The sequence below is a fragment of the Saccopteryx bilineata genome, chromosome 3, assembly GCF_036850765.1.
Source record: "Saccopteryx bilineata isolate mSacBil1 chromosome 3, mSacBil1_pri_phased_curated, whole genome shotgun sequence".
Taxonomy (NCBI): domain Eukaryota; kingdom Metazoa; phylum Chordata; class Mammalia; order Chiroptera; family Emballonuridae; genus Saccopteryx; species Saccopteryx bilineata.
In genome coordinates, this window is record NC_089492.1 from 1,696,058 (window position 1) to 1,718,791 (window position 22,734).

General features: G+C 66.2%; 2 protein-coding genes across 3 annotated transcripts in view; both read right to left on the reverse strand.

The window, feature by feature from the left end:
• The window catches only part of ADGRB1 (adhesion G protein-coupled receptor B1), an 85,390-nt gene extending 66,595 nt beyond the window's left edge, over positions 1-18,795 (reverse strand). For both annotated transcript variants that reach the window (XM_066265554.1, XM_066265553.1), the window contains exons 1-2: positions 18,647-18,795; positions 4,018-5,017 (exon numbers count right to left, since the gene is read on the reverse strand). In XM_066265554.1, the coding sequence (XP_066121651.1) occupies positions 4,018-4,795 (778 nt within the window). In that variant the 5' untranslated portion in view covers positions 4,796-5,017; positions 18,647-18,795. The remainder of the gene's footprint in view (positions 1-4,017; positions 5,018-18,646) is intronic.
• Positions 15,727-22,734, reverse strand: part of LOC136328948 (collagen alpha-1(I) chain-like) — a 28,062-nt gene continuing 21,054 nt past the window's right edge. Inside the window, exons 8-12 of the mRNA XM_066264923.1 lie at positions 18,647-19,257; positions 17,611-17,909; positions 16,914-16,968; positions 16,413-16,751; positions 15,727-16,329 (exon numbers count right to left, since the gene is read on the reverse strand). Of these exons, the coding sequence (XP_066121020.1) occupies positions 15,727-16,329; positions 16,413-16,751; positions 16,914-16,968; positions 17,611-17,909; positions 18,647-19,257 (1,907 nt within the window). The remainder of the gene's footprint in view (positions 16,330-16,412; positions 16,752-16,913; positions 16,969-17,610; positions 17,910-18,646; positions 19,258-22,734) is intronic.

The following is a 22,734-nucleotide window of genomic DNA, read 5'->3' on the forward strand; positions in this document are numbered from 1 at the left end:
GCTGCCGTCAGTGGGTCCTCCCCTGTGTGACCATCAATGGGCCCTCCCCTGTGTGACCCTGGGCTGCCTTCCTGCCTCTATGCCTTGTTCTACTCGAGACACATCTGTGGGTGCCGGGCATGTCCCCACATGGGGCACAGCAGTGAGCGAGCCAGCACCCCTGCTCTGTGGGGCTTACATCCGTCCTAGCAGGGACAGGGAATGGGGAAGGGACCCCACACATACAGGAACTTATCTAGTGCGTTCACGGTCCACCCTTGGGGGGAACAGGGACATATGGGGTGGAGACTGGGGCTGGGGCTGCCGCCGTTTTAAACAGCCCGTCCAGGTGGGGCTCCCTGAGAAGAAACAGCTGAGCAAGGGCTTGAGGGAGAAAGCCAGCCCTCTGGGCACCCGGGGAGGAGCCTTCCTGGGGAAGGAACAGTCCAGGCACAGGCCCTGGGGCGGAGGCGGCCTCGGGGAGGGGGGTCGCCAATCCCACGGCTGCTGGAGGAGCCTTCCTGGGGAAGGAACAGTCCAGGCACAGGCCCTGGGGCGGAGGCGGCCTCGGGGAGGGGGGTCGCCAATCCCACGGCTGCTGGAGGAGCCTGCTGGTTAATACGCAGCGGCTTCCGGCACAAAGTGAGCACTCCAACACAGCTGCTGTCACACCTCCTGCAATCACATCAGTCCACCTTGCAGGACCGTTCTGGGCACAGGGCACAGACGGCACTGGGGTCCGAGCGGTCTCCACCTCGCAGGACCGTTCTGGGCACAGGGCACAGACGGCACTGGGGTCCGAGCGGTCCCCACCTCGCAGGATCGTTCTGGGCCCAGGGCACAGACGGCACTGGGGTCCGAGCGGTCCCCACCTCGCAGGACCGTTCTGGGCACAGGGCACAGACGGCACTGGGGTCCGAGCGGTCCCCACCTCGCAGGACCATTCTGGGCACAGGGCACCGACAGCACTGGGGTCCGAGTGGTCCCCACCTCGCAGGATCGTTCTGGGCACAGGGCACAGACGGCACTGGGGTCCGAGCGGTCCCCATCTCGCAGGACCGTTCTGGGCACAGGGCACAGACGGCACTGGGGTCCGAGCGGTCCCCACCTCGTGGGACCGTTCTGGGCACAGGGCACAGACGGCACTGGGGTCCGAGCGGTCCCCATCTCGCAGGACCGTTCTGGGCACAGGGCACAGACGGCACTGGGGTCCGAGCGGTCTCCATCTCGCGGGACCGTTCTGGGTCCAGGGCACAGACAGCACTGGGGTCCGAGCGGTCCCCACCTCGTGGGACCGTTCTGGGTCCAGGGCACAGACGGCACTGGGGTCCGAGCGGTCCCCATCTCGCAGGACCGTTCTGGGTCCAGGGCACAGACGGCACTGGGGTCCGAGCGGTCCCCACCTCGTGGGACCGTTCTGGGCACAGGGCACAGACGGCACTGGGGTCCGAGCGGTCTCCTGGCCCGGAGGACGACTCGTGCCGCCCCTCCCACCAAGAGCACAGCCACCCCGTCATGGCCTCTGCGCTGTGCTTGGTCGGCGAAGATGGCCCCGCACAGAGCCCAACCCCGAAGCACACACGTCCACACCCGTGTGCGCGCTCACACGTGACACTATGTAGTACACACAGACACACACGCCTGCCCATCGTCCTCTGAGCACCACCAGCCGTTCCCTCTCAGGACTCCACGCCAGCCCCACCTGCCCACCCGCCCCTCCCAGTGTCCTGTCTGTGCCCCCGGCCCTCACTCCCTCTGCCCACTAATCAACAAACCAGTCCCTGCTGGGCGCCTGCAGCCGGCCCTTCCTGCCCTGGCTCCGCCCTCTGGGCCCGGACGGCCCTGGGCATTCACAGTGTGAGCAGTGAGTGGTGTTGGCGCTGTCACCCCTGCCTAAAGCCCTCTAGAAACCCTTCTCAGGAGAGCAGGTCAGCCCTGCCTAAAGCCCTCTAGAAACCCTTCTCAGGAGAGCAGGTCAGCCCTGCCTAAAGCCCTCTAGTAACCCCTCTCAGGAGAGCGGGTCAGCCCTGCCAGGTTCCCCGCTGCGCCCCAACCCCGGCCTCAGAGCACACTGTAGGTGCGCAGGGGGAGGTGTGGCGCTGCCTCCCACCAGGACACACGCTCCCGCCACTGGCTGTCACTCTTGGGTCACGCCAGCCCTGTCCTCTCAACTTCCGCCGGACATCTCTGCAGGACTCCGACAGCACCCGGCACTGCCCAGCACGGCCACGGCCTCACGACGCTCACGGAGACCAGCTCCTGCGTATTCGGTGTCCTGTGACCCGGGCTGGGGGCCATCGTCTCCAGTGTGACCACACAGTCCTGCCAAGCAGCCAGCCCTTTGCAGGTGAAGAAACCAAGGCCCAGGGGGCAGGTGACCACTGGGCAGTGGCCGAGCACAGTGACCCCTCTGTCCTGCATCCTCCCCCCTCCCAGACCAGATGTATCCTTCAGGTCTCTGCTCCTCAGCAGCTGCCCAAGCCAAGGTCACAGTGACCTTGCCCAGCTTCAAGGTCAGTCCTCCCAGCCTCCTACCCGCGCGGCTGGGGAGGTGTATGAAGCAATGGATGTGTCCCCCATCTTGATGGGTCATTTTCTGCTGGTTTCCTGGATGTCCCACCCGCGCCCCCTCCTGAGTGCTCTGCCCACCCCTCCCCTTCTCTGAAGCTGTGTTTCCAGCTCACGGTGGCATCGAATACGAAAGAAACCCCGGGCCGGGGAGCACGAACAAAGCCAGGTTCCAGGATCACCAGGTTCCTCTGTACCCCACACGTTGATTTTATACCTTTAAAGGTGTTATTCTGAGAAGCAGTCCATCGGTCTCACCGGCTCAAGAGAGGCTAAGGGCCCTGGACAATGTCAGCCCCCTGCCCCCAGCATGGAACACCCAGCCCAGCCTGGGCCCTGGATGCCTGGCATCTCAAGCTTGACAGTCTGAGACAAGGTGTCCCCTGCTGCCCTCCTATCCGAGCCACTGTCACAGCCGCCCGGATACCCCCAGGAGCACCCTGGCCCTCTGCCTGTCCAGCCCCACCCAGCGTCCCATCTGCTGATAGCACGCTCTTCCCCGGGCCCCGTCTCCACGCAGGACGCGCCCCGCCCCCTCTGCCGTCACCACGCAGGACGCGCCCCGCCCCCTCTGCACACGCCCAGCCTCTGCCCTGCCCGCGCCCCGCCCCCTCTGCACACGCCCAGCCTCCGCCCTGCCCGCGCCCCGCCCCCTCTGCACACGCCCAGCCTCTGCCTTGCCCGCGCCCCGCCCCCTCTGCACACGCCCAGCCTCTGCCCTGCCTGCGCCCCGCCCCCTCTGCACACGCCCAGCCTCCGCCCTGCCCTTGGCGAGCAGTGCCGTTCCCAACACTCCCAGGGCGCTCCTGCACCTCTCCTAGAACCCTGAACTTGGCCCTGGTCCGAGAGACCCCCTGACCTCGGGCCCCAGTGGCCTTTTCCCCGGGTTGTGCCGAAGATGCTGTCCTAGTACCTCCGTACCCGGTCCCTGGGGGCCGGCCTGGGTTGTGGGTTGTCACAGTCGAGCCCCCGGGGCCTGGGCACCTTGCAGGTGCTCGGTCACATCTGCTGTCTGAATGGTTTTTACCGTCACACCACACTCATCCCCAACTCGCCTCTCCTGACCACGTCACCGAACAGCCCATTGCTCCTGTTTCCTCCATGCAGCCCGTGTCCCAAGAGGCCCCTACCGGCCCCGGCCACCGGCCACAGCAGCCTGCTCGCTGGCCCTTCAGATTATCCCACTTTCCAAAGAGGAAGGACCCTCCCGGCCAGAGAGATGTAACACTCCCTCACCTGGGAGAAATCCACGTCCCTTCCTTCCTTCCTTCCTTCCCTGGACTCAGCAAGCACAAGCCATGCACTGGCCTGTCCCCCTACCCCCCCACCCCCCGTCACCAGCACCCCGGCCGCCTGCCCATCTCCGTACAGGTTTCCCCGACAGCGCTCAGGTGCCGGGCGGCCAGGACAGCCCTGCTGTCCGCCCAGAGAGCCGCCCCGCCCAGGGCCCTCTCCTGGCCAGCCACTCACCTGGAGCGCCGTCTCTGCCCCGGTCCTGGGTCAGGCTGGTGAGGCAGTTCTCCGGGCCACCAGCCACGCCGTCCCTCAGGCAGACGTCGCCACGGGGGGCCAGGGGGCTGGAGGCGGGGTCGCCGGCGTGCCCGCCCAGGCAGGCACAGGGGGTCTGCATGATGCCGCAGGGGTGTGAGCTGTGGCTGCCGGCCAGACAGGCGTCCAGCCAGCGGCAGAGCATCTGGCAGGCGGCCCGGCTGGGGCTGCGGTTGCCCACGACCAGGTACTCCACGGAGAAGTCGTCCCCCGGGGGCCCGGGGGCCCCCTCCGGCTGTGCCGGCTGCTGACGCTGCATCTGCAGGAACTGCTTGCTGGCCTGCAGGAAGGCCAGGGGCGCCGAGGGGTCGCAGAGATGCAGCACCTCGTCGAAGCTCTCCACGCCCAGGTAGGTGCGCGTGGACTCCAGGAACGAGTCGAACTGGTATGTGCGCACTCGGCCGGTGCCGGGGCCGCAGGGCGCGGGCGCCTTGGCCACCTTCATGTAGAGGGTGTAGCGCCGGGGGTCCGGGTTGCGCAGGGTCCAGGAGCAGCGCGAGGCGTTGGCCGGGAAGACGGCGGCCGCCGAGAAGTACCCGAAGAACTTGCCCTGCACCAGCGTGGCGCACGGCTCGGCCCCCGGCCCCGCGTCGGCCCCCGGGGCCGCCCCCGCCCGGCGGCCCAGGAGCAGCAGCAGCAGCAGCGGCAGCGGCGGCCCGAGGACCCAGCAGGCGCCCGGGGCGGCGGGCAGGCCCCTCATCCTAGCTCGCGGGGCCGCTGCGGTTCCGCGGGCTGGGCAGGCAGGCGCGGGCCAGGCCTGGACATGCCAGGGTCTGGCGGCGAGCGGACCGGGCCAGGGGGCCGGGGCCGGGAGCAGGGGCTTCGAGCAAGGGCAGGAGGACAGGCCTTCGGACGACCGAGAGGGCAGCAGGTGCTCCTAATGTCCGGGACCCCGACGCCCGCCTCTGACCACCTGCAGCAGCTGGAAGAGAAGGAGAAGGGGGTGGCATGAGCCCCAGGGGGGACTGGGCGAAGTCAGTGCCCACCTGGACTTTGGGCAGCTGACACAGGCCTGGCATGGCCCTCATGCACCTGCTCTGTCCACCTGTCCATCTTCCACTCACCAGTGTGTCCACCTGCAGGGGGAGGGCCAAGCCAGGGGGACAGGGGCCCTCTTCTTCCACTCAGGCCTGGTGCAGGGCATGGTGGGCAGTGCCAAGCCAAGGCTGAGTGCCCGAGGGGCCCTGGCTGTGCCCGTCTGGCAAGGAGCCGGGTGTAGCTCCTGGGGGCTCCAGGCCCGTTGCCTGCCTACTCACCCCTTCACGGCCACAGTGGCCATCCGTCTGCCTGGGCCTCTGTGGCTGTCTGTGAGCCCCTGGTGCGGACTGGACTCTCCTGACGGCACCCCCACCTCTGTCTCTGTCCTCTCAGCAGCCCTCCCTCCTCCATGCAAACTGTCCGGAAGGGACATGGGGAGTGGGGGACAGAGGAGAAAGGTCTTTCCAGCTGTCCCTGGACTCTCGCTCAGGGTGAGGGTTCAGAGACCCTCCCACGGTCACCTCGTCACAACAGGAGTGACCAGGTCTTTAAGGGGTTGGGCGATGGGGCCCTGGGCAATAATAACTGACATCCACGCACATCCTCCTGTGCTCCCCAACCTACCTGTCCCTGCAGCCTCTCAGCACTCCCTCCGTGCCCTCGTCTGCCTCTGTGCTGGGGACCCCCTGGCCTCTCAGACCCTGCAGTTCCAGGTGGGGAGGGCTGGGGACATGCTGTCACCCAGAGCCACCTGCACTGACCCTGCCTCACCCCTCCTTTCTGAGGCCGGTGCTGCTGTCTGCCCCTATTTCATCATGGGGGCACTGAGGCTCGGAAGGGTGAGTGACTTACCCAAGGTCACAGTGTAGGGGCAGGAGAACTCACACTGGAACCCCAGACTGACCACTAGCACCCCTCCACCCTATTCCTGCTCCTCACACCCCTGTGGACAGGAAGGCCACCCTGGGGGTGTGTGAGCAAGGACACAGAGGAGCCGGCTGGGGTCCAGGAAGCCAGCACTGCCCGTCCCAACCCGCCTCAGCCAGATCTGGGCCAGTTCCTTCTGCCTCCAAGGCTCAGTTTCCCCACCGTCCCCAAAGCCCCCAGCTGGGCCACTGGTCCCACACGGCAGCTGAGCCAGTGGGCGAGGGAAGGAGAGTGCCAGCCCGCCCTCCGGAGCGGCTTGGCCTCCTGGTGCCAGTGCCTCTGCTCCGCTGAGCGTGCACACACCGGCAGCCTGCCCACAGGGCCTCGCCGCTTCCTGTCGCCTGGGCCCAGCTGGCTGGTGACACAAGGTCAGTCACTGCTCTGCAGTCCCCTCCTGGTGTCCTTCCTACGTGGGCCTTGGAGACAGCGCAGAACTGGCACAGGCCTGGACTCTGGCTGCCCCTCATCTGTGGACTCAGGCAAGTCCTTTGCCTTTCTGCCTCAGTTTCCCCATCTCACAAATGGGGATGGAGCCTCACTCTCAACAGGGGGGCATAAACCTTGGACCTGGGGTTTCCCCAGAAATGTGTCAGGGCCCCAGCAGCGAGGAGGTGGGTGAGGGCCCTGGGTCACCAGGCGCAGCGCAGCCAGACCTGGCTCTCAGCGTCCCTTCAGTGGTGAGGGTTCAGGTCTCCTGAGAAGAGAACTTGCAAACTTCTCATTCTGGCCTGTCCGGGCGGAGCTGGGAAGACCCTGGTCCCTTCCGCCTCTAGACCACTCAGGGGACAGCCTTGGAAGTTGTTGTAGCAGAGTGGCCTGCCCTGACTGCCCAGTCTCGTGGTATGGGGACAGTGAGGCTTAGCCAGGGTCCCACAGCCCGTCTCAGACCCGAGAGGCCGCTGCCCGGCTTCTCCACAGAGGGGGCAGTGCATTCCGGAGCCTGACCGGAGCCAGCCCCAGCTGCGGAGCCCCCCAGGCTGGGACCTGACACGCCCTCGGGCCCCCAGCTGGAGCCCCAGCTCAGGACAGGCTCTCCCTGACGCCCCAGAAAGGACCAGGGACCCAGCCTGGCCCCAGGTGGGTATCAGCACAGCCCTGTGCGAAGGGATCACCCCTGGACGCTGCAGAGCCAGACCTCACCCTGCTGGTTACAGGTTCGTTCCATCTCGGAATGCCCATCAGGGGCGTAAGGCCAACCCAGTGTCCCGCACCGCGGGCGCCAGGTGGCAGTGAGGGTCAGAAGCAGGACAGCACCCCAACCAGAAAGGCCACCCCGGCAGCTGGGGGAAGGGGCCGGGGAAGGCAGGCGAGGGAGGCATGGCGGGCGGGGATGGTGGTGTGGATGGAGGGAGGGGGAATGCTCAGGGGAGAGAGGCGCAGGTGGCCAGCTCCGCTGTGGGGCAGGCAGGGAGTCCCCTCCGGCCTGGACATAGGAGGTGGGAGGTGCCAGCAGGAGGCCAGGGTTGGGGGCCGGTCAGCACAGAGCCCAGAGCCCTGTCAGGCAGCCGCACCCTCAGGGACCAAGGCTCCGGAGTGAGCCTTCCACAGACTCTGGGGTCAGAGAGCCTCAACGCGCCCACACGTGGGGTTCCTACAGGTTCCCTGAGCCCTGAGGTCCCGCAGAGGAGGCCACAGAGGCCACCAGGGACCAAGGTGGGGAGGGGGGCAGCAGGGTTGAAGTCACTTCCTGGCATCCTCTAGGACATCTCTGACTTGAATGGTTTCACGCCCTGACTCTGTCGGCCAGGGGCTGGCCCAGCCACGAGTCTGAGCACCGTGGGCCCAGCCTGGCCCTGCCTCTTCTGGCTGGGGCACCGGGCAGAGCTGGGCAGGAGGCCCAGGCTGTCAGCGTGGACGGCTCCTGAGCCTGCCAGCGGTCACTCAGCCTCCACTTGCTCACGACCCACCTGCCCTGCCCCCTAGCACACCCACGGTCCTCTCCAGTGGCTGAGGCACCTTCACCCCCAGCACCTGCCTGCTCAGGACCCTTCATCAAGACTATGGGTCAGTAGCTGAGAGGCCCTCCAAGGCAGGCCCCGGTGGGAAGAGACACGTGGACAGGGGCCATGTCCTCCCGGGGCAGACTGGCCGGTTGGGTCCATCCCAGGCCTGGGGGACGGAATCTGAGATGGCGTAGGGGCATGGGGGGGAGGTCCTGACTCCAACCAGCACCTGGGGCAGTGTCCTGGAGGGGGCAGTGTCTGGGCGGGGCAGTGTCCTAGAGGGGGCAGTGTCCTGGAGGAGGCAGTGTCCTGGAGGGGGCAGTACCTGGGCAGGGCAGTGCCTGGGCGGGGCAGTGTCCTGGAGGGGGCAGTGCCTGGGTGGGGCAGTGTCCTGGAGGGGGCAGTGTCCTGGAGGGGGCAGTGCCTGGGTGGGGCAGTGTCCTGGAGGGGGCAGTGCCTGGGTGGGGCAGTGTCCTGGAGGGGGCAGTGCCTGGGCGGGGCAGTGTCCTGGAGGGGGCAGTACCTGGGCAGGGCAGTGCCTGGGCGGGGCAGTGCCTGGGCGGGGCAGTGTCCTGGAAGGGGCAGTGTCCTGGAGGGGGCAGTGCCTGGGCGGGGCACTCGGCTAAGTGGGATCAGGGTTCCTCTGACTGCTGGGTGGGGAGGCAGGCCGGGAGAGCAGAGGGGGTGGTGTCTGGCCAGGAGGACAGTTAGAGGGGAGACAGGGTCGGGGAGACGACCAGGCTTCCAGCTGGAACGGGCGGGCGATGGGTGCTGGGAGCTCTCACAGGGAGCAGGCGAGTGTGCACACGTGTGCGTGCAATCACATACATATTGGTGTCTGTGCCTCTGCGCGTGCAGTGCAGTGCAGTGCAGTGCATGCAGTGCACGTATGTCTGGGTGTGCATGCCTGTGTCTGTGCGTGCACATGTGTGTACGCATGTGTGGCCGTGCGTCCACGTGTGCAGCATGCTTGCCCAAGGTCACAGGGCAGGAGGGCAAGCTCAGTGTGAGCTGGGTGTGTGGGGCACTGGGGTGGAGACCAGGGCTGGGAGAGGGGTCCCTGTGAGAAAGGGAGCGTTTAGGGAAAGCCCACTGGCCAGGCCGGAGCCCCGAGGAACCCTGAGGAGCAGGATCCTGTAGGAGGAGGTCTGGCCGAGTGAAAGGCTGTCTCCACGCTAGGAGCCCTCGTGCTGGGCTCTGGGGGCTGGCCATGCCCCACCCCCTCGGCCACACCCCGCGCCCAGGCTCCTGCTGGCCAAAGGCGAGGGGCTGGAAGAGGCTGTTGGGTATTGACCGCAGTGCAGGAGGCCCATGTGGTTGCTGGTCACTCCTCTCTGTAAGTTTTCACAGGACTGGCTGTCCACGCCCCCAGACTACAAGCTGCTTGACTGTCCACTCCCCCAGACCGCAAGCCACTGTGTGGTGACTGGTTCCGCTATCCCGGCCTGGGTCACTGCAGCCTTCATCAGCCACTGCCTTCTTGGGCTTCCAAGGACAATGACCAATTAGTCCCCAAGCTCCCTGGGGAGCCCACCTCTCCTGTCACCTTCTCAAGACCAAAATGCCCTCCCTGCCAGGAAGTTCTTCCTGGTGTCCAGCCCCCAACCCTTTAGCCACCTATGCCTGTCCCTGCCATGTGGCCTCCCAGAGCCTCCAAAGTGGCCTTGGGGTGAAGGGGGGAGCCCTGAGCAGGAGGCCACCTTGGGGTGAAGGGGGGAGCCCCGAGCAGGGGGCCACCTTGGGGTGAAGCGGGGAGCCCCGAGCAGGAGGCCACCTTGGGGTGAAGAGGGGAGCCCCGAGCAGCGGGCCACCTTGGGGTGAAGGGGGGAGCCCCGAGCAGGAGGCCACCTTGGGGTGAAGGGGGGAGCCCCGAGCAGCGGGCCACCTTGGGGTGAAGGGGGGAGCCCCGAGCAGGAGGCCACCTTGGGGTGAAGGGGGGAGCCCCGAGCAGGAGGCCACCTTGGGGTGAAGGGGGGAGCCCCGAGCAGGAGGCCACCTTGGGGTGAAGGGGGGAGCCCCGAGCAGGAGGCCACCTTGGGGTGAAGGGGGGAGCCCCGAGCAGGAGGCCACCTTGGGGTGAAGGGGGAGCCCCGAGCAGGAGGCCACCTTGGGGTGAAGGGGGGAGCCCCGAGCAGGAGGCCACCTTGGGGTGAAGGGGGGAGCCCCGAGCAGGAGGCCACCTTGGGGTGAAGGGGGGAGCCCCGAGCAGGAGGCCACCTTGGGGTGAAGGGGGAGCCCCGAGCAGGAGGCCACCTTGGGGTGAAGGGGGGAGCCCCGAGCAGGAGGCCACCTTGGGGTGAAGGGGGGAGCCCCGAGCAGGAGGCCACCTTGGGGTGAAGGGGGGAGCCCCGAGCAGGAGGCCACCTTGGGGTGAAGGGGGGAGCCCCGAGCAGGAGGCCACCTTGGGGTGAAGGGGGGAGCCCCGAGCAGGAGGCCACCTTGGGGTGAAGGGGGGAGCCCCGAGCAGGAGGCCACCTTGGGGTGAAGGGGGGAGCCCCGAGCAGGAGGCCACCTTGGGGTGAAGGGGGGAGCCCCGAGCAGGAGGCCACCTTGGGGTGAAGAGGGGAGCCCCGAGCAGCAGGCCACCTTGGGGTGAAGGGGGAGCCCTGAGCAGGGGGGTGGAGGCCATCTTGGGGTGAAGCGGAGAGCCCTGACAGGGGGCCACCTTGGGGTGAAGAGGGGAGCCCTGAGCAGCAGGCCACCTTGGGGTGAAGGGGGGAGCCCCGAGCAGGGGTTGGAGGCCACCAGAGACAGGAGATGAGAGTGGAGGGGACTTGAGAAAGCCAGCCATGCCCCCTGGGGATGAGGAGCTGGGGGTGACATCAAGGAGAATGTGACGATGACGGCCATTTACCGAGTGTTGACCATGTACCAGGTCTGAGATCTTTTAGCCCCCCCCTTGTTAACCTCACAGCCTGGTCACACAGCAGGAGCACTGACCCCACACCAAGGCTCTCGGGTCACCACCGACGGAGCCCAGTGGCCACCTCCCACTTTGTCTCCGGCATATCAGCACATGTGAGAAGCACTGTAGCCCCCGCCCTGAAGACAGAGGCGCTGGTGCCTCAGTTTCCCTGATGTCAACAAGGGTGGGGGCTGGACGCTGCCCCTGCGGCTCGAGCCTCACCTCAGTCCATCCCGTCCGACCCTCTTCCCCCAGCCCGGCCTCCACGTCCCCTCCCCGCCCACCCCGGGCTGCCAATGGCGTCCCCAGACACCAGCCACAAAAGGCACTCTGTTGTCCTGCGCGGCCCTCTGAACAGTGCCCGCCTGTGTGTCCTGGGCAGAGGCTGCGCTGGGGGAGGGGGTGGGCACCGCGGCACTGAGGACAGCTCAGGGGCTGGCGGGCAGGAGGGGGCTGAGGCAGCACGCAGGAGAGGCCGCCCGGGGGCACCCCACCGCCCCTGCCCATGCCAGCCTCTGCCCAGTGGCCCTGATCGAGGCACCCTACAGGCCACACAGACGGACCGTGGCAGGTCAGGCAGCGTGGTCACCTGGGAGGCAGAGGCAGGCCCAGGACAAGTGGTCTCATGGGCTTGGGGCCACGAGGAGGGGTCAGGAGAGCCTAGCGGGCCTCCCTCTGTGAGCACAGAGCCACGTGGGCCCCAGGAGAGGCCACCTCCCTTCCCCACAGCCACCGCAGCCCCTTCGCCCAGCCTGTGCCCACCAGGCTCCAGTGCCCACTTGGGCTCACCTGTGGGGCACCTGGGCTGGCCTAAGAGCCCCGTGTCATCGTTCCCTCACAGTAAGGACATGCTGCAGAGCAGTGAAGCGCCCTCCAGAGCTGGGAGGCTGCTCGGGTGGGCTGGGCTGCCATCAGGGCCAGACCCCTGAGAAGTCCACCTTGCCCACCACACCTGCCAGGCCCAGTCCCCTGGGAGGCCTCCTTTTCCCGCTTGCCTACCTGGGCACAGGAGCCACTGGTGGGATCTGACAGAACTGCCCAGGGGCAGACCCCCGGAAGGTCCATTGCTGGGGGCTCCCGTACAGAACCTTCCCTGCCTTCCTCACCAACAAAAGGCCTTCACAGGGAGGCAGACAGACCCCAGGTCAGCCTGCAGCAAGAGCCTGTCAGCCTCCATCCCACCCCACTGACCCAGGTCACCTGGCCCTAGGGTCAACGGTCGGCACTCTGATGGGCCTTGGAGGCCCTGGGCCTCGTCGCAACTCCTCTTGCCCAGGACCCTGTCACTCTGAACCAGCTGAAGGCTTCGGAGACACCCCTGCACGCAAGCTCCCAAGCCTTCGCTTGCACCATGCGCCTCCGAGGGCTGCCCTGGCCAGCGCTCGTCCCTCAGGGGACAAGATGGCTGCCTGAGCAAGCCTTACGTGAGCCTGCAGAGCGCCCCAAGAGTGAGCGAGCCCTCTCCCTGGACCCCCATGGCACTGCAAGCACGCACACACATGTACACGCATGCATGCACATGTCCATACATGCACACGTTTGCACACACGCACAAGTATGCAATGGCACACAGACATAGTGAGGACTGTGACGGCATCTGTCCCATGGGCTGGGGCGTCCCCATGGGGCTGAAGTGGGGGATTCTCATGAGGAGGGGAAGCCCCTGGAATTCTGGGTGTGACACATGTCATTCATTCACCTCTCCTCTCATTGTCCCCCTTCTCGGTACCTACTGTGAGCCCCTGTGCCCCGAGACAGAGGCTCTGCTGCTGTGCCCACCCAGCTCTTGGCCCACAAGTGACACCCCCCATCCACAGGCCACACCACGCAGGATCTGGGTTCCCCAGCAGGAGGGGCTCCTCCAAGGTCACCTGCTCAAGGTCACAGCGTCAAGATCGGTAGAGGCAGTCAGGGCAATCTCCAGGGGCTGCCCTCAGTGGAATGCGCTGAGGTCCCAGGGGCATCCTGGGCAGGCCTGGTGGGTGCAGGGGTAACAGACAGGCACTCACATAGCCTGGATGTGTGGCACGGTACCCTGGCTCCTAATGGACCCCCACCTGCCCCAACACGGCTGCAGCAGGACTGTGAGGTTCAAGATGGAGGCGGGGCCACACGCAGCCTCAGTGCTCAGAGGAGCCGGGGCTGCCCGCCCGGAAGCTGCACCCAGGGGAGCAGGGCCCCGTCCTGGGTCTCTCCTGACACCCACGGGTGCCCGCTGCCCTCTGTCTGGGGTGGCTGGAGCAAGAGAGATCAACAGAGTGTGGGGCTGGGCCTTCAGACCGGGTATGGACAGGATGAGCAGGACTGCGGGGCCCTGGGCTGGGCCAGGCTGGGCACTAAGGATGGTGTGCGTGTGCAGGTGAGCTGCACACGCGTGTGAGTGCCCCAGGACATGCGTGGGGTGTGGGTGAGGGTGTGCGCTGTCGTGGGAGGGGGCAGCGCCTGTGGGTGAGGCTCTCTCTCTGCTCCTTTCCACTCAGATCTGAAGTCACTCCCACACGTGCCTCAGGGGACAGGACGTGCCCGTCCAGGCCGGGTCCTCCCCGAGACCTGCCCCCACAGCCCCGCCCGCTTCCCAGTGCTTCACGGTACACTGGGCACAGGTTCACGGAGCTGTGGGTCAAAATCACCTCGCCAGGCAGGAGGGCGGGTCCTGTCTGACCCCCGGGGCTCCGGTCCGGGCACAGGAAGGAAGGGCACAGACTTTAGGGGACAGGCGGGGGCTTGGTGCTCCCTCCGCCCTCACTCCGGTTTGGATCAGTGACAGGTAAGGCCCCTCTGGGTCACCCTCCAGACCACCGAGGCCCCACTTGCCAGCCATTCCTCTGCTTTCTCACCACTTCAGGGACCTGCAGCCCACATTCAGTCAAGTCAGCACCCCCAAAACTGGTCTCCAAGTCCCCAGGGAACTGCCTGGGCTGGAGCCTGAGTCTGGTCACCTGCCCTGCTGCCTCTCCTGGTCTCTGGCAGTGCTCGGGCTGGGACCCCACAGTCACCTGGCAGGGCCCAGCAGGCCATGGGGACCCTGTCTGCACCCCTCTGGGCGAGGCCTCGAGGACACCCACAGACCTCTGTGGGCAGGAAGATGGCGGTAGGACCAGCATGAAGATGACCGGGGAGGATTCTGGGAGCCCCGGGGGTGGGATGAGTTGGGGAGGGGGCAATGGTGGGGCCCAGGGGGTGAGGTGAAGTGGGGTGGGGTGGGGTGAGGGTTGGGTGAGCCAGGTGCCCGTGGGTACACAGAACACTTCCATTTGTCGAAACCACATATAGCACTGACACACAGGACTGGGCTTGTGTGGCACAGAACATTCCGGAAGGACAGTGGAACCATTAAGATGGTCCACAGGATGGGAGGACTTGGGCTCTGGGGTGAAGAGGCTCGCTTGGCACCGCAGCCCTTTGGCGCTCCTCCCACCACTGGTCACTAGAAATGAGTTACTAAGAAAAAGAAGGGCGGAGACACAAAGCAGGGCGTGGGGGGCCCCTGTTTGGCGCTCTGTATGTTGCCTGGGGCTCTAGCTTCGTCCCCACCGCACAGCCGGAGAGAAGGAGGCGCAGGGGAGGTCGCCATGGGACCCAGATCTCCTCACTGTGGTCCCAGGGTGTCCTGGAAGGGAGGAGGGTCCCTGCCCTTGTCGCCTGCACTGTGCAGAGGCCGGGCCATCAGCTTGCCCCCCTGAAGCTCATGCCTCTCAGCCTCACCCCCCACCCGGTAACGGCAGCGGGAGGAGGGACTCTCCACTGCCTTGCCAGCCTGGATAGCTCCAGGATGTGGACATCTGCAGGGGACACAGACTCCAGGCACCGGCTCTTCCATGCTGTGCCTGCCTTTTCTGTGAGGTGCATGTGCTTCCCTGTGTCTGCCCATATGCCATGCTGATGGGTGGGGGGGGGATGTCAGGACAGTGGCCATCCTGTTGAGACGAATGAAGTGTGCAGTACAGTGCAGGACTGGGCAGGGGCAGTCCCCTGTGCACTCTGCCTCCCTGGACCCTGCTGCCTGGGAGTGCCATCTCTTCAGCATGGCCATCAGGCTAAATCACCCCCCTTGTTTAAGACCCTCCTGCAGCCCCCGAGCCCGAGGCCTGCAGGGTTCTGAGGTCTGGTCCTGCTCCCTCGAAAGCTCCCAGGCTGCCGGTCATCCTTCTTCCAAATTCTCGCCTGGTCTTCACACTTGCACACTCGCCTGCCACAGGCCCTTTGCATGGCTGTTCCCTCCATGGAGAACCTTTTGACCTTTCACCACCACTCACCTAACCCTCTTGGGATCCCCGACTCTGGACACCTGCAGGAGGCAGCTGTCCTCCACTCCTAGAGCCCAGTTACCAGCTTGTCAGGGCCTCTGTTCTCCCATATTCCCACCGGTCTTGGTGGGGGAGACCATGCCCTCAGCCTTGTAGGCAGTGCACTCTCAGTGCCAGTGTGTAATACACGTGGGCACCCACATGTTCAGTATGTGTGTGCATGCTGTCAGTCCACAGTGGTCCTGGGCCCTTTGTGGTTACCCAGAAAGCCCGCCTCTGCCCCACGGCCCAGCTGCCGAAGGGAGGCTGGCGTCAGGGGTCCAGAGAACAGTGGGAGAGAGTGGGTTTGCTAGCATTTACGGGGCTAATAGAACCCTCTAGGATAGGGGTTATTCCAGACACAAGACTTGCCCACAGGGAAAATGGGGTTCCACTGAACACTGCCATCCAAGGGGCATACAAGACCAGCACCGCGCCACGTACACATGAGGCAGTTTCATGCCTGCACACAGACCGGCAGGACTAGCACGTGCACGAGACACACATGCACGCATGTCCACAAACACGCTCGCTCACGCCTGTGCCAGTGCACGAGGCCAGACGAGTTTGGGGAGAGACGAGTGACTAGGGCTCAGGCTGAGCGGCGAGCGAACGGCCTTGGCGGGCGAGAGGAGGAACCGCCAAGCAGCCCGGGACTGCCCAGGATGTGGCGGGCGCCACCGGCCGCGAAGGAGACGGAAGGGGCGGGCAGGGCGGCGGGTGGGCGCGCTCGCCCTCTCCCGGCCGTCCGAGGCAGTGCGCCGCCCTCCGCCTTCCGCCACCGCAGCCCCGCGCCGGCCGCCCAGGCCCAGGTCCCAGGCATCCCCGGGGCCCCAGGACCCGCGCCGGGAGGCGGAGCCGGTTCACACTCGCCAGCTAGGGGGCAAGAGCGCCAAGAGAGGGTGCCGCGCCCTGGCCCCTCGCTGGGCCCTGCCCGGGCCGCCTCTTGCCGGACCCCGCGGCGCGTCCGCAGGCGCCGATCTGCCTCGGGACCTGGCCGGCCCGGACGCCGCAGACCCAGTACGTTGCGGGCCCAGCACGTTGGGTCACGGGACGAGGGCCTGGACCGGAAGGGCTCCGAGAGAGTAACCCGCGCCCCCATTTCGCAGACGCCACCGCCGAGACCCGCGAGGGCCCGGAGCCTGTGGACCAGGGACTGGGAGGGCTCGGCAACGTGGCTGCGTCTCCTCCCCGCCTGGGGACCGGAGGAGTGCGGCGTGGTGCCCAGGGCAACGGATCGCCTTTCCACCCCCGCGCGGGAGCGCGAAGGGGACAGACATTCTTCTCCAGGATTGTAGGGTTGGAGGCGGCAAACTCCCCGCCCGAGCCCCCAGCGCCGCTCCCGCCCGCGTAGCCGCGCACCGCCTTGGCGCATTCTCGCCGGTTTCGGGGCCCTGCCCCCGCCGCCCAAGCTCCAGGGCTCCAGGGCTTCCGAGCCAACACCCGCTCCCCCAGATCCAGGCGCAACAAGTCTGAAAGCAGCGCGGAGGAACCGCGGGCGAGCGAGGAGGGAGGGCGCAGGGCCTGGCGCGGAGCGCTCCGGGATCCCCGAACGCGCGCAACGTCCGCCTCCGGGGACCCGGCGCGAGCGTCGGCGCGGGCGGCGGGCGCTGGGGGCTGACGCCACGGACAGCTCGCACCCGCTAGCTAGGCTCCGACTCGACGCCGACAGCAGCACGCCCAGGCGCCCCCGCCCCCTCCCTCGCCTGCTTGACCTTGCTCGGGTACTCAAAGCCGGACTCCGCGGCACCCGGGCGTCCGGGCGCAGAGTTTCGCTACCGCCCGCGGTCGGAGGGAGCGGCTCCCTCCCTCCACCTCCTCGCAGCCTCCTTGGCTGCGGGGGTCGCAAAGGAATGTGAAGGCTTCAGGGTTCTAGAAGTCGCTATGGCCCCCTCCCCGGACTCCACACACACCTCCGAGACGTTTGAAAGGACCCCGGCCTCGCATCTGCCCCCACGCCCCCCCGCCCACGCGGCCGCGGCCAGTCCACCTCGGAGGCTCTTACTCCGAGGGGGCGAGTGTGTCTGTGGGAGAGGGCGCCAAGGAGCTCTTTGGATCCCCAGGGTGGGATGGGAGCGCAGACCTCCCAACACGTACGCCCAGCGGCGCCACGGGGTGGGGGTGCGAGCCCCCTGCCCACCTACACGCCATTCAACTCGTCAGGAGTTGCCGCTAAGGAATCCTCGCCCCACACCCGGGAGGAATGGGACGTGATAAGGGGACGCGCGGAGGGAGAGGGCGCTGGAGGAGGGGTGGGCTAGGGCTCGTCCGGTCCCAGCCTGGGTCCCTGCGCTCCAGGAAACTGGGAAGTCCAAAATAAAAGTGAAAAGGGGTAGGTGCCCACGGCCCGGGGTCTGGGTGCCAGGCTGGGCACTCGGTCTGGGCGGCCTGGGAAGTCACCCAGCAGGAGCCGCCGCGGCCCGGCGGAGGGACCCGGGCTCAGAGCCGCAGCCTCCGACAAGCGATTTCCAGCTACGCCGCCGCCTCCCGAGGCAGGCCGGAGATGCGCTCTGTCCGGCCCAAGGGGCCGCGGGGACCAGGGGGAGAGAGCGCCTGGCCAGCCCAGAGCTCTCGGCTCCCCGGGGAGGCGGCGCGGACCGCGTCCCATCCTTCGAGGCGGCTCCGAGAGGCTTTCAGCGAGGGCAGTGGCCGCGGAGGGCCAGCGGCCTCTACCCGCTGAGGCTGGGGACCCACGCGCGCCCGGCGCCTGATCTTGCTGCTTTGCGCGGAGAGGGCGCAGGGCCGACCCAAAGTTCGAAGCGGCTTATCCGCGGCCTGTCCGACCGAGTGGAAAAGGCGACAAGGAAACAGCCGGGGCGTGTGTGTGTGTGTGTTTGGGGGCAGGGGAGCTCTTTGGAGGGAAGAGACCCTCTGGGGAGTCTCCCCGCCAGCGCCGGTCTGTTGGTGAGGGCTGCTAGGGAGACCCGGGCTGCTTGTGCACGCCCCCGGGCTCCGTGCGTGGGGGAAGGACATCTCCGGCCTCGAGAGGGGACAATCGAGGGTGTCTCTCCCCAGCCTACCCGGGTCTATGTGTGGCTATGGGGGGGATCACATCTGGGGTTCTCAAAGACCCCATGCTGCTAGTGTCTGCGTTGGGGACACAACGGGAACGCCTTCCCCAGCCTGCCCTGGGTCAGTGCCTGCGGTGGGAGGGGGCGCCTCCCCCAGCCCAGCTTGCTAGAATATAGACTAGCCAGGCTTCGGGAGTGTGCACTGGGGGGAGGTGAGCAGCCGAAGGGCCTCTCCCAGGGTCTCCCCCTCCCCAGCTGGCCGGGTGCAGGCGCTCGGGGACCCGCCAGATGCCGACGCTGCCGCTGGGGGAGGCAGGGGGCTGGGGGCCGGGGAGGTCCCAACTCCCAAGCTCCGAACGCAAACCTCGGAGCTCCCGAGCCCCAAACGGCGAAGTTACGAAGTCCGGGCGGCCGCCCCTCCCCCGGCCGCCCCCCCCGCCCCCGCTGCGCGCCCCCTCGCCGCGCCCCCAGCCCCCAGCCCCGAGCCCGAGCCTCGCTTACCTTCCCCGGCAGCAGCTGCTCCGCTGGCGGAGACTTGATCCGGCGAGTTGCAGATTCCCAGGAGCGCCCCTCGTCGCCGGCGGCCGAGCCGGGTGCCCGACCGGAGGAGGGGCTCCTCCTGCCGCCGCCGCCCCCGGCCAAACGAAGGCCTAGCCGGACGCCCCCCGGAGCGCCCCCGTCAGCGCGAGCGGGCCCCCCCTCCCATCCCCCCGCCGGCTGAAGCCCCTCGGACGCCAGGGGGGTCCGGATGCCCGGGCTGCGGGTGATGCAGGGCGCGCGGGCCCGGCCAGGACGCGGCGCAGCCGCCTGTGCTGCCGGCTCGCCGGCTCCGCGCTCGCTCCGCCGGGGCCGCCGCCAACGCCGCGCCCGCCGCCGCCGCCTGCGCCCGCCGCTCCCTCTCCGGCCGCCGCCGCGCTGCTCCTCTCGCCTGCCCCGCTCTTCTCGCCTTTTTTCCCCTTCCAGGGGGGGGGGGGGGCGCGAGCCGAGCCGGGGGCGGGGCGGCGCGGGCAGGAGGAGGAGGAGGAGGCCGAGGGCCGGAGAAGGAGGAGGAGAGAGGCAGGCTGCTTCCCCCACCGGGCTGCCGGCGCTCCCCAATCTCTCGCTCTCTGAAACTGGATCCCGAATCGGGAGCCAGAGACCGCATTACGGATTACATCAGGCTTTATAGGGCTTCCAGATCACACGTTAGAGGGGAGCGCGAGCGGGGGGCGGAGTGTGGGGGAGGGGAGCGCGATCAGGGGCGGGGGAGGGGGTCGGGTAAAAGGCACACACGCGCGCACGCCGGAGAAAGCCTGGCTCCTGCCCCAGGCGGCAGGGATGCCAGGAGTTGGGGCTCCGCTCGCGGCCTCTTCCATGAGGAGAGACTGCCGGCTGGCTGGGCGATGGATGGATGGACTGACGGAGGGATGGGTGGGGGGATGAGTGGATGGACAGACAGCGGATGGATGGAAGGAAGTTACAGGGGGCTGTGCACAAGCAATATAGGTACATGGGAGGATGAGATGGATGGAAGGATGAAGGAGGTAAGTGGGTGTGGATGGAGGAGGTGTGCGGAGGATAAACGTACAGGTGCCTGGAGAGAGGGGTGGAGTGTTGGATGGAGGGGGGAGGATGGGAAGACGGACAGAGGAGAGTTGCAGTGAAGATGGGCGGGTGCGTAAATGGGTGGATGGTCTATGAGTGGAGGGCTGAGGACACCCGTGGGCTGTGCAGGTGGAAGCATGGTGCACTGATAGGTGGCTGAGTGGGTCGAAGGCAGAATGGACGATGGACAGGTGAAACAGGCAGGAACTGCAGGTCTCATCCATGAGAGTCAGGGGTGGGTGGGGGTGAGAAGGGGCAGCTTGAGCTGCCCATGTTGGGTTTGTCCAGTCTGGCCCCGGGGCACTCCTGAGAGATGCTCGCGGGGGAAGAGCCACAGAGAGGTGGGTCTGAGAGTGAGGTCTGGCCCACCAGCTGCTCTGCGTGGCTGTCCTCAGTCACCACCCCCCAGCTCGCCTCTCTGACTTGGTGGCGGCAGCACACGTAGTCCCACCTTTGTGTTTGGTTTTTCCTAAGCGGATGGAGATGACCCATGCAGCCGCTTCACCCCCGTCTTAAAGCGTCCACAGTTCTTCTTCTTCTGAGCGCACTTCTCTGGAATGACTTCCGGAATCTTGGAGAGACGGCCTCAGGAAAATCACTTCAGGGTCCCTCTCTAGGAGAGGGCTTCTGCCTCCCATCCCCCTTGCTCTTTTTCAGAACTTGTGGTCCACTCTGAATGTAAGGTCCCCTTCACTGCTGCCTGAATATCCAGCACTTCACTCACTTATCATCTTAGCAGTCCACTAATGTCTTTGCTGCCCAAGCCCAACGCCTGGTCCACCCGTCTGCTCTTCTCAGCGGTCTCAGCAGAAGGCTCGGTGAGGGTATCATCCCTGTCACCATCAAACAGTAACACAGCCATTGCCACCATTCTCAACCTGACAGTCACCATAACCCCAAGCAGAGCCACTCCATCACCATCATCATCACCACCATCACCTGTCACTTGTCAGTACCCCCCCACCCCCACCACCAGCACCAATCACCATGGGAACAGGGCAAGAGGAGGTCAATTCAAGTCAACCCCCCCCACTCCCACCCCGCACACGGGCCATCTCCACAGGTGGAGCTCTGTCCAAACCAGCCCTCTCCCCAGCCAGCCTGTGACCTATGTGTACCTCTAGGGGTGTCCTGGGCAGCTGCTCAGAAGGGCCAGAGGTGCAGGCCATAAGGCAGTCAGAGGGCAGGGAGGGCCCCCTTCCCCAGCAAACCCCTTGGGAAGCTTTCTTCCTCCCCCACCTGCAGGGAAAGGGCTGTCTTTTCCAAGTCTGGAGGAAGGGCCGGAGCTGGCTCCCGGGGCCTGCCGCCGGGCACCCAGCAGCCGCTGTGCCGCCCACCCTTCCTGTGCCTAGGCCCTCACTGCAGCTGCCCTAAGCGGCCGGGCCTCCTCGCCGCACTAGCAGCCCGTGGCCACCAGGGGGCCTCTGATGTTAGGCCACGAGGCAGCGCCAAGGGTGCAGGCCGCTCTGAGTCCAGATTTCAGCGGCTGCTTTGCCCCTGGCCTGGCCCTTCCCCCTGCTACCGGGGAAGGTAACGCCATCCCGCCTCCTCTGCTTGGGGACCAGGCAAGGCGGGGGCTCCTCCAAACAGGCCACCCAGGGCAAACTGGTGTCCCCCCACAACTGGAGCTTCTCCGCAGAGCCACGCTTTCCTCCTCCCTGCTTGGGGGACCCCTTGCTTCCCTCCCCAACCTGCCCCTTTCAGAAAATCGTCCCCTGTCCCAGTTCCTGATCCAGAACCTTCTCTAGGTAGGGCAGAGAGGACCCCTGCCCATGCTCCTCCCGAGGAAAGTCAGCTGGACCCCTGATCGGATATATGGGGTTCTGCCCAATGACCCCACACCCAGCTCCCAGCTGACCGCCTGGACAAGAGGGTCACACTTACCTGCTGCAGCCTCAGTTTCCCTCTTGGGACATGAGTGTCTTGACTGAAAGGTTTTGAAGGTTTCTTACAGCCCAGACACTCCAGGATTCTGGAATCCTGGACCAGTGGCCATTTTTCCTGAAATTTTATACCAATTTACATCTAGCACCCCCTTCCCCACAACCAGCACTTGCCCAAATCCCTGATCCTCAGCATTGCAGCTCCCGCCCAAGCCGGGGGGCCTGGCCATAGCTTGCAGAAAAGCAAGATGGGCTCAGTCCAGGCCGTGGAAACGGGTGGGCCCCTGCTGAGCCAGTGCCATCCACCTGGACATCAGTCCTTGACCCTCCTCAGGCCGCCTCAGAAGGAGTGTGAGCCTTGTCACCTTAGAAGCCCTATTCACGGCCATGAGCCAATTCCTGACCACCATCATCAGCTCAGCTGTGACCTCTAAGTGACTTTGAACCCATCAATCACTGGTCCTGGTCCCACACTGAGCCCTGATGCTGGTCAGTCTTTGGGCCCTGACCCTGGCCGTACTACGAGTCCTGCTGTACAAAACCAGCTCTTAGTTCCAGGGCCGTGTAGAAGGAGACCTCCTGGGTGGGTGGGGGTGGGGGTTCAGAGCACTGGGATCTGGGAGCTGCAGGATGCACACTTCAAAGTTCTGTGTCCGATCACTTTCGCGCAGGACCATCTCTCTTCCTCAGAGGGAGAAGGGAGGGCTCGGGAGGGGGTTGTTAGAGATCACGTGGGGAGCCTGGTGGTCTAGGACCAAGCTCCCTGACTCCTGGCCTCTGGGGCAGAGGTGGAGTGAGGGTCCTTCGCATCCTTAAGTCTTCCCAGGGCTGTAAACCATCTGGGGGTCGGGGAGGTTTGCAGTGAGCTTTGCAAGCAAAGGAGGCAGGAGGGGGCGGGTGGGGGCCAAGCACCATGAGGATGATTAACTGTGGACGTCACTGCCACACTTAGCCTCCAGTCAGGACACACAGTGCTTAGCAGAAGCGAGGCCCTCCCTGCGCTGGCTTTGGCCTTGGGCCCCCCTCCCCCACTTAGTCCTCAGTCCCTCTGGGCTGTGGAAATGGGACCAAAGGGAAAAGAGGAGGGCTGCTTGGGGAGAAAGGACCACCCTCCCAGCTCCT